General features: G+C 34.9%; 1 protein-coding gene across 1 annotated transcript in view; it reads right to left on the reverse strand.

Annotated features, from left to right (window-relative positions):
* The window catches only part of LOC125676865 (uncharacterized), a 122,478-nt gene that overhangs the window by 26,995 nt on the left and 76,265 nt on the right, over positions 1-19,218 (reverse strand). The window contains exons 7-10 of the mRNA XM_056160460.1: positions 12,207-12,353; positions 9,224-9,337; positions 1,420-1,947; positions 920-1,174 (exon numbers count right to left, since the gene is read on the reverse strand). Of these exons, the coding sequence (XP_056016435.1) occupies positions 920-1,174; positions 1,420-1,947; positions 9,224-9,337; positions 12,207-12,353 (1,044 nt within the window). The remainder of the gene's footprint in view (positions 1-919; positions 1,175-1,419; positions 1,948-9,223; positions 9,338-12,206; positions 12,354-19,218) is intronic.

Genomic DNA, 19,218 nt, shown 5'->3' on the forward strand with positions numbered 1-19,218 from the left:
TAACAAATTCTGAGTTGCCTAAATAGGTGCTGTTTTACAAGCACGAAATATTCTGATTTTACATTCTAAATACACTGTGTATGATTGTTTTACATAACATTCGACTGAATAAAATGTTTGTTAAATTATAAATATTTCCAAAAATCCCAATCAAGGGAATTCGGAAATCAACTCTCCATTTGGGATCTAAATGAAATGAATAGCCAGAAAATGATTAATTTCAGAATGGAAAAAATATGTATGGGAATGGTGAGCCGTAAACATAACCAGAATGAAAAGAGTGGGGGTCTACAATATAGTATGTTTTCCTGGGTGTCGTCTGGCGATAAAAGGGGGAGAATCCTACTATATGGCCACATTTCCGTGGGGGAAGATTTACTATATAGCCATTTTGTCGGAGGAAAAAACTACTATATAGTCATTTTTCCGGGGGGAAAGATGGCTAGTGGGAAAGGCTACTATATAACACCGGCAGTCATGGAATGAGACATCTTCGGTGTAATTTCAAACCAAGTACCTTATACTGATTCTTAGTATAGAGATGTCATAAATTTATTTACAGACAGACGGGTTTGTAGTTTGATACAATGTTGCCGCATACTTGAGTCTTTACTACAGGTAGCGACTGTTCCTACAACAAGTTTCGGTAGTAGAACTCGCGGGTCTTTTTAATGAGACCAAAAAAAAAAAAACAACAAAAAAACTAGCATGTGCCAGTTTCAAAAAAGGTGTTAGCATGATATTGAATTCTTATCGCTAAATTGGTTACGGTGTCATAAAAATTTGCTACATCTTCTAAAACTGCTGGCGTCTCTATACGAATGAAACATTGTCAAAGGGACGTAAATCCTCACATTTTCTACAAACTTTTATATCCAGTCATTCTATGGAGGATTACGTGATGATTATAGATACCAACCTTTCAAAACATTTTCTTCGTCATTTATTTCAAAGATGTCTTCGTGAATCTCTAATCCAACTGTTGATTGAATTCTGTTTATTTCCTCTCGACCGCACTTCTGCAGTCGCTTCAGAAGAGTTGTTTTTCCCGCTCCTGCACATCCAACGATCATTGCACGAGCTTTGTGTATGGTCTGAGTTCCTTTCTTGGCACATTCTACATATCTGCATCGTGCTTCATAGTCCAAGTCAAAGATTTCCCGTGGTACGTTAACTAAAATTGGAAAGAAAAATGCACTGTAAAATCATTAAAATTCACAAAGGAAAATATTCATGAATTGTCAATATTTTGCATTTTCACTGTGGTATAATTTTATGGATATTGAAACATTAAATAAACTTTGCATTTCGTTATGGTTTGAAATTCATGGGATATGAAACATTTAGCCCTCACGAAATCTAATGATTACACAGTACTCAAAATACCAAACCATCTTTTTTAAATTGTTGACAACTTACCATTCTTTTGAATGATATCTCTCACTGAATCAACAGTCATGTCTGTATAATAATCCCCCACCATGACGTGTCGTATAGCATCTAGCCCTAATTTTTCGATGAAATCGTCCAGAAGTATCTCCGTTAGATATAAACATCGTTCTTTTCCTCCCACCTCATACGTCCATGGACGTACATACTCTAACAAAGAGTCCACTGAAGACAGCCTGATATAGTTCTTGTAATCCTCATCAGTTGTAAGACAATTCAGGACAAAGTAACTCATCACTTGATGACGGATTTCGTCTGATGCAAACCTGATAATTCTTTTGTCTTCTTCTTTTCTTAAAACTTTATCATATTTCTCTAATTCTACCAAGCGTTCTATGTCAGATAGAAGTGCAACACTTTGCAGCAGTGGAAACGCTTGTTGGATACTTCTTTGTTTTGCTTCGGATAATGTGTCAATGGGAATAACGTAGTTATCTGCCAGCAACATGAAAATGAGTGTCGCCCATTCTTTGGGAGATAGTGAAAGTCTCTGATTACCTGAAAATAAGTAAGAAGTGATATGTTATCTCAAAATACCCCAATGATACTTTAGCGAAAACATCTTTCATAGTGTTTACTTGGAAATAGTACGGACGTGTTCCATTGCAATCATTCGAGGTAATATGCCATAAAAATCTCGTAAACATATTCTTTGCAAATAAGGAGTAAAAATATCTAAAATTATATCATTGATATCCGATACATGTACTTGCTATATCTAGGTGGGTTTGTTTTATTATTCATCTGTTGAAATATCTTTTCATATTATTCCTCGCGTTGGAATAACACACCTTAAGCTAAAAAACCTATATAACCAATGCTATATTCATATCGAGTCTTCAATGAAAGATCGCCTTGTGTACTTGACCGTGAGATTCTGTTTAAGGCAATCTGTTTAATCAATTATATTCCGTGTCACAGTACACTTAATAGAGAACAGAATTTAAAAAAAAGCATAAAATGTGAAAACCTTAAGTCAACAGATGTAGATGAGATAGGGTGTCAATAATTGACTTTTTACATATACAGTGAAACTTCTCCAAACGGGCTCTCAGAAAGCCGGTCGTCCCTAAATATCGACCGAGTTTTAAAGTTCCGACAGAAATCTTAACATTTCCGTACAAAGAAACTCTCACAAAGTCGGACACCCCTGAAAACAGGGCATCTGCCACTTTTTCTAGGACATTTGTTAATATGTATGTGTAATTTCCAATCATAATAACTCCACTTTTTTAAGAGAAGAAAACTTTGCTCTATGGGGTGATCAAATTCGACAAGGTGTAAAAAATGACAGACCACCCAGATGGGAAATTATCCACAGGAGGTGTAAGAAATACGAGGGGTCTCTATAATTTCTAGGGTTTAGCTGTGATGTCATAGGTGTTAGTGAAACATGGCAACTCCAAGTAACTCTTCTAAATTGTAGAAATTGTAACTGATCACAGTATCAAATGCCATAGTATTGCACCATACTATCGTATGGATATAAGCGAAAGTGAATTAAGAACAAACCCATGACTGTTAATGATAATTATCAAAACATGAATTGGTTTCAATAGACTAAAATTACTATGAAATATTTAAATAGCAATTTCATATTTAATATGTTGTACGGTGTGACCGTTGAGATGAGCGAAACCCATTAACATTTTGCAACACGACTTGTGTAGACATTTTATCCGCCTCTTCATTAAACGCAGGAAATATAACGCGGTGGATGTAAACAGTTACATAGTGACGTCATATTAGCTGCAATATTTTTTTCTTCTTTCAAACCAAGCAAAAAAAAAAAAAAAAAAAAAAAACAACATTTGAAGCTATAAGAAAGCTTGTCTAGAATTTTAAAAGTTTATGGTACTTTCTAAACAATCTAATTATTTTAATTACAGGATTGCGAATGAAATATACCGTAGTGAAGGCGACATTTTTCCAGAAGCATTACGGGTAGATCTCAATCTAATTTAAATCAAACTTCTTAGATCCGCGCCGTAAAATCTGCGTAGTCATTGTGAGCGTATTCTAGGATTTGATTTCAATTAGATTGGACGAATTTGGCTCCACTTTTTGGCACTCTGTTTTCCCTAAAATAGCTATAACAAGTATGTTGTTACTTCGGATTTCAAAAATTGCGGTTGAGCATCACTGAAGAGACATTATTTGTCGAAATGCGCATCTGGTGCATCAAAATTGGTACAGTGCAAGGTGAAGATAACGAACATTGATCAATCTCATAACTCGTACAAGCAATACAAAATAGATAGTTGGGCAAACATCAGGTCACACCCGCCATGAGGCCTATATCCTGATCAGGTAAACGGAGTTATCCGCAGATCAGCAGTTATCCAGAGTTAAAGCGTATAAGTTTTACATTGGGTAGACCTGACACTCATTTTTTTCCAGATGATGAAGAGGAAATCACGTGACTCATATGTGTAATCATTGGAGCGATCTCGTCGCGACGCGAACTTCGCTCTCTACTACTGCATTTTCACAAACGTCAAAAATGTTAAAGACGTACATAAACAATAGACATAAACAAAAGGTTTATAGGTAAGAGGAATGTCAGTAACGTATTTTGTAATAGAATTTTAATTCAAAATTAGACGATTTCAGTGAGAATATGTCTGGTACAAGCGGTTTAATTTGGCCTCCACCGATAATTAACTAGATCATCAGATCATTTAATTCTACATGTTAACATGCCTTTTCATTGGTTGTAAAATCATTGGAATTTAGGAATGAATTTATTATTTTTCCGTTGGATGGAGGTATACCACGAAAAAAGACGGAAAACTGCATCATTGCGCGTAGCACATAATTCAAAAGTTGTCTGTCTTTTTTTTTCGTGGTATACCTCCATCCAACGAAACAATAATAAATTCATTCCTTATCAATTAATATTTTAAAACGTTGACTTTATATGATAAAACATTATTTGATTTTAGTTGAATTAACGAGTCATCATTGGACTACATTCTATGTTATTTCGAGATGGGCGCAGTAATTTGTGAATACACAACTTTAAAAAAAAAACTACATCCGTTAGGTCTAATGTGGAAGTGGAAGTCGCCATTAGGCCTAACGGATTTGGGTGGTTTGTTTTAGAGTTGTGTATTCACAAATTACTGCGCCTATCTCGCTAAGTGCAATGATGCAGTTTTCCGTCTTTTTTGTGGAATACCTCCATCCAACGAAAAGATAACATATTCATTCCTTAAATCAAAGTCAACTGTACCTACCCAATGTATGGATTGCAGTCATCATACGGCTTGTGTTGGAAATAAACGTGTTATATGGTCATTTATTTTTCAAGAGTGAAAAATAGTTTTTGAACACTGTTTTATATGGTTCGTGATATAAATGGAAGAAATATATAACGAAAAATGAAATAAAATGCCTCTAAATGCAAGTTCTCGGTAAACTGGCAATCCCTAATGAAAGGGACGGGTTTTTTTTTCGGTCCAAGATTTGGTCGTTTTAGAGAAGTTATATCAGTGTTAAATCAAGGTCATTCTAATTTCATTTTTTTTTATTATGGGCCGGCACGAGCAGGCCCATTCTATGATGTAAGTTTGGAGAAGTCGCATGCGTTTCTGCGGGACAGGTGTCTGTTACCGCGGAGGTGTTCTAATGAAGAATGACGTCTTTTATATATCTATTTATTTTTTTAAACAAGGATTTATGTATTGCATTTTTTATGACTACGAAAAAAAAATCATGATATAATATGTAAAATGTTGTTTATTTCTGTCAAATTTGTAATACATAAATACAATATGAATCCCGAGAATTTTGGAAGTAATCTGTAAAAACAACAACAGACATAAGGTAAAGAGGGATGGACAGCCGGAGAAGAAGTTGGTTTCACAATTGTTTGAAAATTCTTATCTCGCAAAATTCAAAAATGAAATTAAAAGCTCTGAATCAAATATCTTTGGGGTTAGAGGACAGGAGTTGATCTTTTATTTCAATTCTTCGGTTAATTTGATTATGTTTCCACTACAATTCCCCACTACTATTTGGAAAAAAATCTCACGAGTCAGCCTATAGAATGAATTTTGAAAATGGCCAATTTTACTTGTAACTAGTGCTAATTGTAACAGGGAGAATTAAATATGTTCCCCAAACATCCCCCATTTAAAAAGTGGTATTGTAGATCTATAGCAAAACATCTTTTTAAAAAATTATTTTACGTTTTAATAAGTACATCTAATATGGTCATTTCAGTACCAAGAAATGAAAGAAAGCAATGCACGTGCATTCACGCACACGCGATAATGATTCAGTACTTTTGTTGATATCATTCAACAGGCCTTTGTATCATACACCTCTGCTATGTCCAGGGGTCCGTGTTTGCCCAACTATCTATTTTGTATTGCTTGTAGAAGTTATGAGTTGGATCACAGTTCGTTATCTTCACCTTTCATACACAGTTAGAGTGTCATAATATTTGCATCAAATATAAGAAAGCTATAGTGATTTTAAAATCGTCCAATCAGAAATCAGCCTCGATTTAAAAACTAACCATACGCAAAACAAGCTCTTGCGTATTGAATCAGTTGAGATCTATTAACACCATATGCAGTTGATAATGGAATATTGCTACATAAAATATATTTGTATGTAAAACTTGGATCCCCCATAGTGGCCCCATCCTACCCCCGGGGGCCATGATTTTAACAAACATGAATCTACACTACGCCAGAAAGCTTTCATGTAAATATCAGCTTTTCTGGCTCAGTGGTTCTAGAGAAGAAGATTTTTAAAGAGTTTCCCTATATATTTGTATGTAAAACTTTGATCCCCATTTTGGCCCCATCCTACCCCCGGGGTCCATGATTTGAACAAACTTGCATCTGCACTATGTCAGAAAGCGTTCATGCAAAAATCAGCTTTTCTGGCTTAGTGGTTCTCGAGAAGAAGATTTTTAAAGATTTTTCCTATATATTTGTATGTAAAACTTGGATCCCCCTTGTGGCCCCATCCTACCCTCGGGGTCTATGATTTGGACAAACTTCAATCTGCACTATGTTCGGAAGCTTTCACGTAAATATCAACTTTTCTGGCTCAGTGGTTCTTGAGAAGAAGATTTTTAAAGATTTGTCCTATATATTTGTATGTAAAACTTTGAGCACCTATTGTGGCATCATCCAACCCCCGGGGTCCATGATTTTAACAAACTTGAATCTGCACTATGTCAGGAAGCTTTCATGTAAATATCATCTCTTCAGTGGTTCTTGAGAAGATTATTTTTTAAATGACCCCACTCTATTTTGCATTTGTGTGATTATCTCCCCTTTGAAAGGAACATGGCCCTTTATTTGAACAAACATGAAAGCCCTTCACCCAAGAATGCTTTTGGCGAAGTTTAATTGAAATTGGCCCATTGATTCTGGAGAAAAAGTCGAAAATGTAAAATGTTTACAGACAGACGGACGGACAGACGATGGACAACAGGCGATCAGAATAGCTCACTTGAGCTTTCAGTTCAGGTGAGCTAAAAACTCTTTGAATCATGTAAAAGAAGAAAACTTACTTTATTTCTAAATCATGCATAGTAAAGACATTAGTTACATGTATATCTAAACTTGTATATACTGCTTCAATATTAAGTTTACCGATAATGCCTACATTAAGAAAAAACAACGTCTTATATACAACTTTATTTGAGATAAGACTGAGAGAATTAAGCGTATTGTTCTGATAGGTAGTATTTTAAAAGGTAGATTATCAATTGTTGATATTGAGTGTAAATTAAACAAAAGCACTTAAAGCTGCGTGGGTTCCTAGATTGTTAAAATCTAAATCCGTTTTGTATCATATTTTTGAATGCTATTGTAAACGACTGAATATAGATATACCATATATATTGTGTTCTCAGAAAAAAAGTAGAAAATATGAAAATAGAAAAATTGTCGTAATTTTATAAGCACATATGATGTTCATTTAATGAGTGCAAATTGTGTACCCTAGACAACAACCGATATGGAACAATTGTAATTTTTTTTATTAAAGTAATACATTGTATTTAAAGAACTGAATATCATGTGGAGTTTTGTATGTGAAAGACTTGTTTAATGAGGGGGCAATTTCAAACAGATTTAAGATTTTTCAAACTGTATTAGAAATAAGTCAAACTGGATATGTGAATTTAGAATTCTTTCCACTGTTTTTAAACGATTATTTAGAAAATACGATTTTTCTAATTGCTAGATTCTGTGCAGGTAAATCGGGCTGAAATCACTCAACTAGTACATCGGGACAAAACCACTCGACTATAACCTAATTTTCTACCTTATCTTAGCTGCATTGAAATTGGGACGAAACCACTGAGGGAGAATTCACTCAGTGCGGATAGGTAATGGGAACGAAACCACCCGTTACCAGAGTCACAGACTCACAGATGATAGACATGTATTACGTATTCACAATTAATATTTATCTTATCTTTTACACCATATTAGAAAAATGCTGTATATATAATGAAGTTTCAAAAAGGTGGTATTAGGCCAAAATAAGATATGTGTGTATCCTATTTCACTCTTTAAAAATTAGGTAGGGTAGGTACATGTACGTAAAACATTTTATTTTCTTGAAAATGTTTATTTGAAATCTTAGGTTTTGATATGCTTTCAATACAGTTATATACATTACAAATACTTTTCACACATTTTGAAGATCAATAGTAGTTAAATGTACATCAGAGAAACTCGAATGCAAAGAGATAGAAATTCCAAATTCAGGATTTTTATTTTCTTTTTCATATATGTATATCATCTATAAAATATTTCGGGTCAGCAGCAAAAAAAGGAAACCGGAAACACATTTTATTGTGGCCTTACTGTGATGACACTAGTGTGGCAATGTTTTGGGAAATAATACCGTATAAATCATTAATTAACTTTTAAAGCATTGTTTTCCATGTTTCAGGTCATACACCTCTGGTGTGTCCAGGGGTCCGTGTTTGCCCAACTATCTATTTTGTAATGCTTATAGGAGTTCACTGTTCGTTATCTTCACCTTGCATTTTCCAACAGAAAAGGAACACAGAAGAGGTACTGTTTTGATGAATCAACACCATGAATTGACTGATCAAGAGTAGGAAGATACTTACAAACAGTAACAGTTCTGCATGTCGTTCTACAGGAAGCACAGATAATAGTACTCAACAATATTATCCGTGTGAGAAGGCGAAGACAACGAACAATGATCAATTTAAAAACTCTAAGACTCATCATGCAAGAATGTTGTAATCTTGAAAAACTTCTGGCAATTTGAAATCATTCTTACAATTGAAGTTGAAGATCAAGTATGGCCACAGCAGCTGATATGTATGTCTGAAATTATGACTGTATTTTTCATAATCTACTGATATAAACAGTTATTTTAGGAATTGATGACAATGGACTCCACCAAAACTAGCAGAAAAAAGAACTGAATGGACATTGAAATGCAGACAACAGCCCACAAGGTTCTCTACTAAGTGGTTATATTGCCTCATATTTGTCCAAAAAAGCTAAGAGTGTCATTGAACCTCCTGAAGCAAAAAAAGCAATTGTTGTCTGAAAGATGTTTGGTCTGCTTTAGACTCAAATGATTATGTTGGGCAAATGAGTAGTATGGTCAGTGATGTGTTTACTTCTGTAAGTGTAAAATATTTTTAATTCAAATATTGTTTTAGAATGTAACGATAAAGTTTTATGGCCGTTTTATGAACAATATAATCATGTCATTCCCCAAGTTCTAGAACACAATATTGAAGACAGACTCTTACCTCCATCAATGTGTATCTGCTGATTGAGTACATCAGGATCACATAATTTAGGATCTTCCTGGTGTTTCAAATATAGTTGTCGCACTCTCCACAATGCATTGTCCTCTATCGACTCTAGGAATTCATCATAACAATCTTGATAATCATAAGGAAGACGAAACTTTTCATTTACAACGTCATTCAGAATCAATACATTAACGAGAAGATAATAAATGAACAGTTAAGAAACATAAAATGAAATATATCTTTTATGGCATTTATTATGACGAAGCGAATGAAATTTCTTGAATGATGCTTTTTAATATAATTTGGGTTTGAATTTTTCCATAAAGTTCACTTAAGATACTAAAGAAAGAATTTCTTCGTGTAAAAAAAACCCATCTGGTTCTGAGCCAACATCTCTCAAAAAGGCCGAACGCAGAGCATCTTTGCTTCTGGGTAAATATGAAGATGATGTCAAAACTTATGTTCAATATGTTAGAAATTCCGGCGGTGTCATAAATAATCATCTTCTAATAGGATGTGCAAAAGGAATCATCAAAAATAAAGACAGACAATTGCTATTTGAATACGGGGGTTCAATTAAGATTACAAAAACCTGGGCCCAGTCGTTTTTACGGAGACATGGCTATGTTAAACGTAAGGGCACAAAAGCTGCTAGGAAAGTTCCGAATGATTTTGACTTTATTAGGATGGAATTCTTGGCCGAAATTTCAAAATTGGTCAAGGGATATGAAATCCCCCTGAACTAATTATCAACTTTGACCAAACTAATATGAAAATAATTCCTGTTGGTGATTATACCCTAGAAAAAAGTGGAGCTAAACAAGTGTAGATAATTGGGCTTGAAGACAAGGGACAGATAAGTTGTTTTAAACATTTTATTGTCCCAATTGAAACAATAATTGTAATTATCGGGATAATTTCTTTTTGTACAGTAGCGGTATTATTTTCTTATAGATCACCGTTCTGCTCAGGTGCACTGATCCCGCCTCAGGTTATTTATCAAGGAAAGACAGGAAAATGTCACCCCCATTTTAAGTTCCCAGAGAAATGGGACATAACGCACACAGAGAATCACTGGTCAAATGAAATCACCATGCTTGAATATGTGGACAAAATCTTAGTTCCGTACATAGAGGGAATACACGAAGACTTGCCCTTGAAAAAGTCAAATGTTCATGCTTTGTGTTTATTCGATGTTTTCAGAGCACATCAATGTGAATCGTTCATTAAGAAAATGTCCGAAAATGACATTAAAGTCCGATTCGTACCAGCTTCATGTACTGGGGAATTACAGCCTTTAGATCTCGCGGGTAACGACACATTCAAACAATCTGTTAAAAGCGCATTTCAGTCCTGGTATGCTGACGAAATTGTCAAGAACTTGACGGACGGAAAAACAATTGACGAACTCGACGTAGACCTGAGTTTATCAAAATTAAAGCCTATACATGCGGGATGGCTTGTGTCTGCTCATCAGAAAATAACAACAGACATTATAAAAACAGGCTGGAGAAAAGCTGGAATATTGGAAGTTGTTTCATCACTGTAAAACGATACTAATATACGTCCGCACGGTCATTTTTTCCGTGGAAAATAAATAAAATGCATGTTCAATTTCATTGAGATTTCTTGTGTAACTTATGTTTTTGAATTTATGTGCATTATTTCATTAATAAAGAACAAAACATATTCATACTTTATTATTAATTCCTTAAATGAATGCGAATAATTACTTTAAACATCTAGATTTACGGATGGCATTTAGCGATGTACTTGATTTAGCGGAAGCTGCGTTCCGCTAAAGGCGCTAAATAGAATATACAGCCAAATGTAATACATTTACAGTATGCATCCAGCAAAACACTGTGTAATCAGGGTTAACTTTTCATGGATTATTGTGATTAGTCATGTCCCATTACTTTTAAACAACACCAGAATGCACAATTAATATAATGTTTCAATTTACAGAAACCATATCCACTCTAAATAAAAGACACCGCAGAGTCTTCCACATCTCCTTCATACTTAGCTATTTCTTTGAACATATATTTTAACAGCAAACTAACAACTCAACTTTATGACAAACGGGATGGCTTTACCTTCTCCATCATCAACTTCCCATATTTATGTAGCAATATTCCATTATCACTTGCATATGGTGTTTATGTCTCTCAACTGATTCGATTGATTGACCGATTTTATATTGTCTACGTCCTTCTCGAGAATTTTTCACTCATATGGAAACGACACTATTGCCGGTAAAGGGTTGTAAAATTTAGGCCAATGCTCGGCGCTTATGGCCTTTGAGCAAAGAAGGATCTTTATCCTGTCACACCTGCTGTGACACGGGACCTTGGTGTTTGCGGTCTCGTCCGAAGGACCGCCCCACTTAGTCGCCTCTTACGACAAGCAAGGGGTACTGAGGACCAATTCCAGTCCGGATTTCCACTGATTCGATATGCAAGAGCTTGTTATGTGTATGATCAGATTTTGAATCAAGACAGACAACTGAAAAACAAGTTGATGGTACAGGGGGTTCAACAATCTCGTTTAAAGACAGCATTTCGCGAATAGTATGGTTATTATATCTAGTTTGCCAATATAACCTCCTATTTGGTCAATTGCTGTTTGAAATGTTTCATATAAATTGTGAGGACGTTTTGTACACTCTGATTAATCCCTTTACCTAATCAAGATAGAGGGCTCACGGCGGGTGTGACCGGTCAACAAGGGGTGTTTACTCTTCCTAGGAACCTGATTCCACCTCCAATATATCCAGGGATCCGTGTTTGCCCAACACTAAGTTTTGTATTCATTGTACGAGATGACCAATGCTCGTTATCTTCACCTTTTCATCCGCGGCATTATATCCTTGTATAAGTGTACAAACTCGACAATCCACGATTATTGGCCCCATGAATTTAAATAACCACACAGTTTTAGTTTTTGGTCATTTGAGAAGATAAATTTCCCTTACCTTCACTATCGACTGTCGGATGAAAAATCAAAATGGAACAAAGTACGCTATTCAGATTCACCCGATCAAATCCCATTCCTATGACAACCTCCATGAATCTTGTCAATGTGATAACGTCAATATTGAAGACAGCATTGGGTACTCTACCTGAAATGCAATAATTTTATATTGTGATGAAAATCTACATAAACTTAAATTATAACTCTGATATTTTTTGTGTCAAATTACGAATGAATAGAGAAATAACTTTGTAAGTTCAAGACACATCCAAAATGTGCACATATTTTACAGATACATTTCCAAGAATACTATTACATAGAATATTCAAGATATTTATAGGCTAAATAAAAAATATGATTTAATATTGCAACATAGCTATGTGACAAACGGAAACACTTTAAAGGACCTCTCCAATTTAGCTGTGACATATGGCCACCGACGAGTTAGTAAAACATCAAAGTTTGAATTTTTGCCAGTTACAATACCCCAAAATGTTCATTGATACCTTGACTTACAAGTTTGGTATTTTATTTTACTGAACAATTCGCTAACATTAAGAGCTACGCCGTGTTTTGAAGTCGGGGTTGTCTGTTTTTGTTAAAGCTCTACTGATGTTCATCAAATGATCGGTTTTTAAAGCCTTTGTTTATATTGAACACAAGGTTGTCCAAACTTCTCCTTTCTATTATAATTCTATTTGGTAATAACGAAAATTATATCTAAAAGGCAAGACCGGACAATCTCGTGTCGGTGATGAAATTTCATAAAAATCTGCAAAAACTGCACGTTTTCTTTCTACCTCATTTACCTGTCTTGATCCCATCTTGACCTGCTGAATATCAAATCAGTCACGTGATAATCGGTGCCACGCTAATGCTCGAAATACTTGTCAGGGCGCGTGATATTGTCGACTACATTTATACATACCAATACCAAATAGGGGAGGTGGGGGAGGGGCAGCCCCCCCCTCCCTCTTCTTGTTGCTACGTCCCTGTGCTATTTGGATTTTAATCGATAAAAATGCACATTTGAACTCTCTCTCTCTCTCTCTCTCTCTCTCTCTCTCTCTCTCAATGGCAGGCATTTAGTCTATTTTATCCACTTAAAGCTGTATTATCCGAAATTCATGTATCACAGTTATTAATATCCCCTTAAAAACAGCATATAAAAGAAAACATTTATATAATAGATATACCTAGAGAGTACGCATATTGTTAGGCTTCTATAAATAGCCACGCGCACGTCAGGGGATTTTAACAAGTTTAAGTTGTATAAATAGCACATTGATGTGGGATTTAAATATCATGAATAAAGGAAAGCCGTTTCAATTCGATTGATAATTCTATAGTTTACAGACTGATTGTAACCATTTAAAACGTACTTTTCTACCCTTATCTTCCAATATCCCAGGGGGAAAGGACCATGAACATACTGGGGATACATTAGTGTTTAATATTGATCATCAAGTAAAATACATAAATCATTTTTTCTTTGAAAAGAGGGGTGGTAAAAAGGGACTATAAGCTACAGCTTAAGTCCTTTACCACCCCCAGAAAAAATTCCATAACTTTAAACTCCGCGAAAATACTGAAAATCAATGCTATCATGAACTGAAAATCTGAAAATCTTATTTACTGTGCCACTCGCCCAATATCTGAAGGACACACTAACAATCTTAATGCGCGAGTGAGGGTGCATAAACAACAGACTAAAGATCCTAGTGTGTGGAACACCCCGTGTAGCGAACATTTTGCGGAATACAGTGATCGTAAATCTAAAGTGTTTCCGACATTTAAAATGTGGACTAAAAATGAAATAACTCGTAAACCCAAAGGACTATTTTATAAAACTTTTGAATCTAAATCTTAATAGGAAAAGTGAAGATAACAAACAGTGATCAATCTCAAAACTGCTATAAGAAATACAAAATTGTGAGTTGGGCAAACACGGACCCCTGGACACACCAGAGGTGGAATCAGGTGCCTAGGAGGAGTAAACATCCCCTCTCGACCAGTCACACCCGCCGTGAGCACTATATCTTGACCAGGTAAACGGATTTATCCATCGTCAAAATCAGTGTGCCAAGAACGGCATAAGAACAGGTATGAAACACGTCTGACAGTATTTTATCATGAAAGGTTGTAGTGGTAAACTAGATCGTTATAAAGACCATAGAATTTGCGAAATACTGACTTTAAACGAGACTGTTGAAACCCCTGTACCATCAACTTGTTTGTCAGTAGCCTGTCTCGAGTCCTGTGGGGATTCGGGTTGGAATAGGTCCTCAGAACCCCTTGGTTGTCGTAAGAGGCGATTAAATGGGGCGGTCCTTCGGATGAGACCGTAAAAACCGAGATCCCGTGTCAAAGCAGGTGTGACACGTTAAAGACCCTTCCCTGCTCAATGGCCATAAGCTTAGAACATAGGCCTAAATTTTGTAACCCTTCACCGGCTGTGGTGACTTCTCCATATGAGTGAAATATTCTCGAGAGGGACGTTAAACAATATTTAATCAATCAATCAATTAACAAATTGACCATACGCAGAACAAGCTCTTGCGTATTGAATCAGCTGAGAGATAAAAGTCCCATATGCAGGTTATAATGGAATATTACAATATGCATATGGGAAGTTGACGATGGAGAAGCTAAAATAATCCCGTTTGTCATGAAGTTATGTTTTTAGTTTGCCGTTGATATCTACTTTCAATAAAAATATATAAGTATGAAGCAGACGTGGACGAATCTGTGGTGTCTTTTATTTCGAGTTTACAGGGCTGTATCGAATGGACATATGAATGAAAAGTATTATTGTTAATAGATAACACGTCGTCGATATATCTAAATGTGGAATTGAAGGCCACAGCAAGATATGTTTTTTTCTCACGTAGAAGTTTTGGAATAAATTCTGCTTCATAGGAATGTAAAAACAGGTCAGCTAACAAAGGAACACAATTCATTCCCATGGGAATTCCAATAAACTGTTGGAAAACCTGATCACCAAAGACTATGAAGATATTGTCAATGAGGAACTCATGTATTTATTCATTTTAACTTCAGAATACATGTAGTTGTGCGTGGAATCAGAGTGGTGTTTAACAAAGTAAATTTTTGGATGACTGATTACTATATATGAATATTTGAGTTTTGCATAATAATCATTTTAACAATTCAACTACGATTCAATATTGATTTTTTAAACAAAATATGTGGGAATTGTAAACAATAATAAAGGCAACCGGTTAAAGTTATTGTGACGTCATACAGGATTCTTTTTAAATAACGTCATCGAAAAAACCTTTCTAAACAGTTTTTATATATTTGAACTGCTTGATGAAATATGTAGACAAGTAGAAAGTGCTAAATTTAAATGATTTTTATAGAATATGTCATTCTGATCTTCATTACCTATTTACAACTGTACCTAATCAACCTTCTGATATATATATATATATATATATATATATATATATATATATATATATATATATATAATTCAATAAAAAAAGCAGGAAAATATACAGTTCCAAAATATATCTAAATCACTAGCGCTTTCTGGATTTTAACATCCATCCTCAGGTGAATACAAATTAATAATGAATACAAAGTTGTTTATCTTAGAGATGTCTATTGTGACGTCATGACGTCATGATAGTCTTTGCGAGGAGGGAATAGATACATGACGTCATAATACAAAAGTTCGGGAAAGGTGACTTAGACAAAATAAGCATGAACATTTACATGATAAAAGTTGATGAATTAAGAGGTTTAACAAGCAGAATTTTTCATATATGTATTGATTAAAGTTTGTTTAGTTTAGGAGAAAACAGTTTAATGAAATAATTTTCTTTAGCAAGTCTCATGGACGTTGATTCTGTTTTAAGTTTATAAAATGGAAATACGCTGTAGTTGCCTCTAGCACAGGTGTCAAAGTGTTCGCTGCATGGGGTATTTCTTGTACTGGGATCGTTAATTTGTTGGCGATGGACACGCATCCTCGCTGTTAGTTGTGTTCCGGTTTGTCCAATATATTCCTTGCCACACCCGTTGCAAATAATGCAGTATAGTAAGTTTTTCGACTTGCATGCTTCTGTAGATATATATATATATATTCCCTAAAATAGCTCTAAAAGTTTATTGTTATTTCGGATTTCAAATATTTCGGTTGAGCATCACTGAAGAGACATTATTTGTCGAAATGCGTATCTGGTGCATCAAAATTGATACCGTATAAGTTTTACATTATGACCCCTGGGTCGAGGCCTCTGCTGGTGGACTGTTAGTCCCCGAAGGTCTCTACAGCCAAGTAGCTAAGTACTTCGTTACTAGCTTGAACATACGGATGTATATTTAATTGCTGTTATAAAATTTAGAAATTAGTTTCAAAATTAAGGATTATCTCCCTCACGCATAGCTTTTATCCTTAGACGAATTTGACTCCAATTTTTTGGCACTCTGTTTTTCCCTAAAATAGCTCTAAAAGTTTATTGTTATTTCGGATTTCAAACATTTCGGTTGAGCATCACTTAAGGTGGGTCCTTAGTCCTGGATTTTTGGGGTTTAGGTAGCATTTTTTTGTTTGGAATCAATAAATTAACATTCAGAGTAATGAGAAAAGGCAAAATAGTGAAGGATTTCCATATTAATTTTCATTACAGACACTACTGAAGTAATGTACCCCTATGTAGATTTTTATGAAATTCATTGGAAACAGTTATCTGTTGTTATTTTAAAATAAAAATAATAATAATAATTTAAATTGCATTTATTTATCAGGAAACATGTCAATAACTAAAACACATGTCATTTTCAATCTGTTCATCAAGTTTTAGTACAATAAGTGCAAAATTATTGAATTAGCCTTATTCTCCAAAATGTTAAAAAACAAACAAATATGGACACAATTTCCTTATAGCATGGTTTACATATCATTTTTTCTGTTTTTATTAGTAGATGTACATATGGAGAAAAATCCATACCTATCCTTAATAATTTCAAATCTATAGCTTCCAGAGTATGTATACCCCCATAAAAAACCTAAGTCTGGCACCATACAACTGAGCTATTCAAAACCACTCATGGATTAAAATTCTATGTAATTTCATGAAAAGACACAGATAATAATTCCTTGTCATCTTGGTAAAATGTTTGTGAAAAATATAGGAAATCTATTGCATAATGGACTTGATAAATAATTTAATATAAGCAGAGTTATTGTCCTTGGATTCAACATTTTGAAACACATCATTGACTATTCAAATATAACTAAAACTTTTGAAATATTTTATGGCTAACAAGATTTTTTACAATAACTATTGAAAAAGACTCCAACAGAATTTATGTTCCAGTCATTAAATTATTGACTTTGCAAAATCTTATGACGTCACAGGAGTGTGGAACTACGTTAAGAGACATTATTTGTCGAAATGCGCATCTGGTGCATCGAAATTGGTACCGTATAAGTTTCACACACACACACACACACACACACACACACACACACACACACACACACACACACACACACATACGTGTAACGCGTGTCAAATGAACACCTTAACTTCCCACCTGCAACTGAACACTTCTACAGTTATTGGTATTTTAGTACGAAAATTTACTATTTGGTACTAAAAACAACATAGAAGACATTGCTGCGGTCGAAATTTGTGAAATATCGTTTTATTCACTCCTTGAATTTTTGCTTATCAAGTGAACACTTTCCTTTACACACGGTCAATTGAACACTTTCCTTTACACACGGGCAATTGAACACTTTCCTTTACACACAGGCAATTGAACACTTTCCTTTACACACGGTCAATTGAACACTTTCCTTTACACACAGGCAATTGAACACTCTGACACACACGGGCAAATGAACACTCTGACACACACGTGTAATTGAACACTCTGACGCACATGGCCAATTAAATACTCTGATACACGCAGCCAGTTAAACACTCTGATACACACAGGCAATCAAACACTCTGAAACATCCAAACAATCATTCTCACCACGCTAAATAAATAAGGCCAAATCTCTAAAGCTTACAAAAAAGCGTGAAACGATGATATAAATCGAAATTGGGATGGGATAGACAGGGAATCCACACATTTCGTTGAAATTATCGCCGCAAGAAAATAAAAAAAGGGGGGAGGGTAGTATTGATTGGATGATTGATAATATATTTTACGTCCCGTCGAGAATATTTTATTCATATTGAGACGTAACCAGCTTTAAGCGGAGTACCACGAATTTAGACCTATCCAATGTATCCATAGGGTTCAGGGTCGTAGCAGCGAGGGTTCTTTGAAATATCGTGCCAACACCTACTACATGTACGACAAGGGATATACGTTTATAAGGTCACATCCAAAAGATCCGTGATTCTCACTTCTAAACGTCGAGCGTTTGGCGAAGGAGCAATTAACACTACCAATTTTAACGTCTTAGGTTTGACGCATGAACGATGCTTGAACTCACGACCTCCCAGTTACGAAGCGAACGCTCTACCATTGAGCTACCGCGACCGGTCGGGGGGAGGGGTAGTAGTGTCCATAATGATGACTTTTAATGTAATAATAACTTATGATAATCATCATTATTATAAATATATATATACTTCTATGATTATAGACTCCCTCGTTTGCCAATGCATGCTGTACGGGCCAGACTCTGTAGTAATTCGACCAAAAAGTATGATAAATAAAATCAAAATTCTGTAATACAGTGCCTAAAGGATCTAAAACAAGTATTCATAATTATATACATTTTTTGTATCACTTTAAGTTTTTTGTTGACTTTTGACATGAATAAAAATTAGATATCTTTGTAAAGAAATGTTACGCGATATCTTAATTCCACTCTAAATGGGAACATTTTCATGAACATTCTGTTTAAATATGTAACTACATAGATGTGACCTTACAGAAAACTTTAATCAAACGTTGCAAAAACCATAAATTCTTTGAAAATCCGGTTTATAACACCAGTTTATATAACATAACTTCAG

Source organism: Ostrea edulis, chromosome 3 (genome assembly GCF_947568905.1).
Source record: "Ostrea edulis chromosome 3, xbOstEdul1.1, whole genome shotgun sequence".
Lineage (NCBI taxonomy): Eukaryota > Metazoa > Mollusca > Bivalvia > Ostreida > Ostreidae > Ostrea > Ostrea edulis.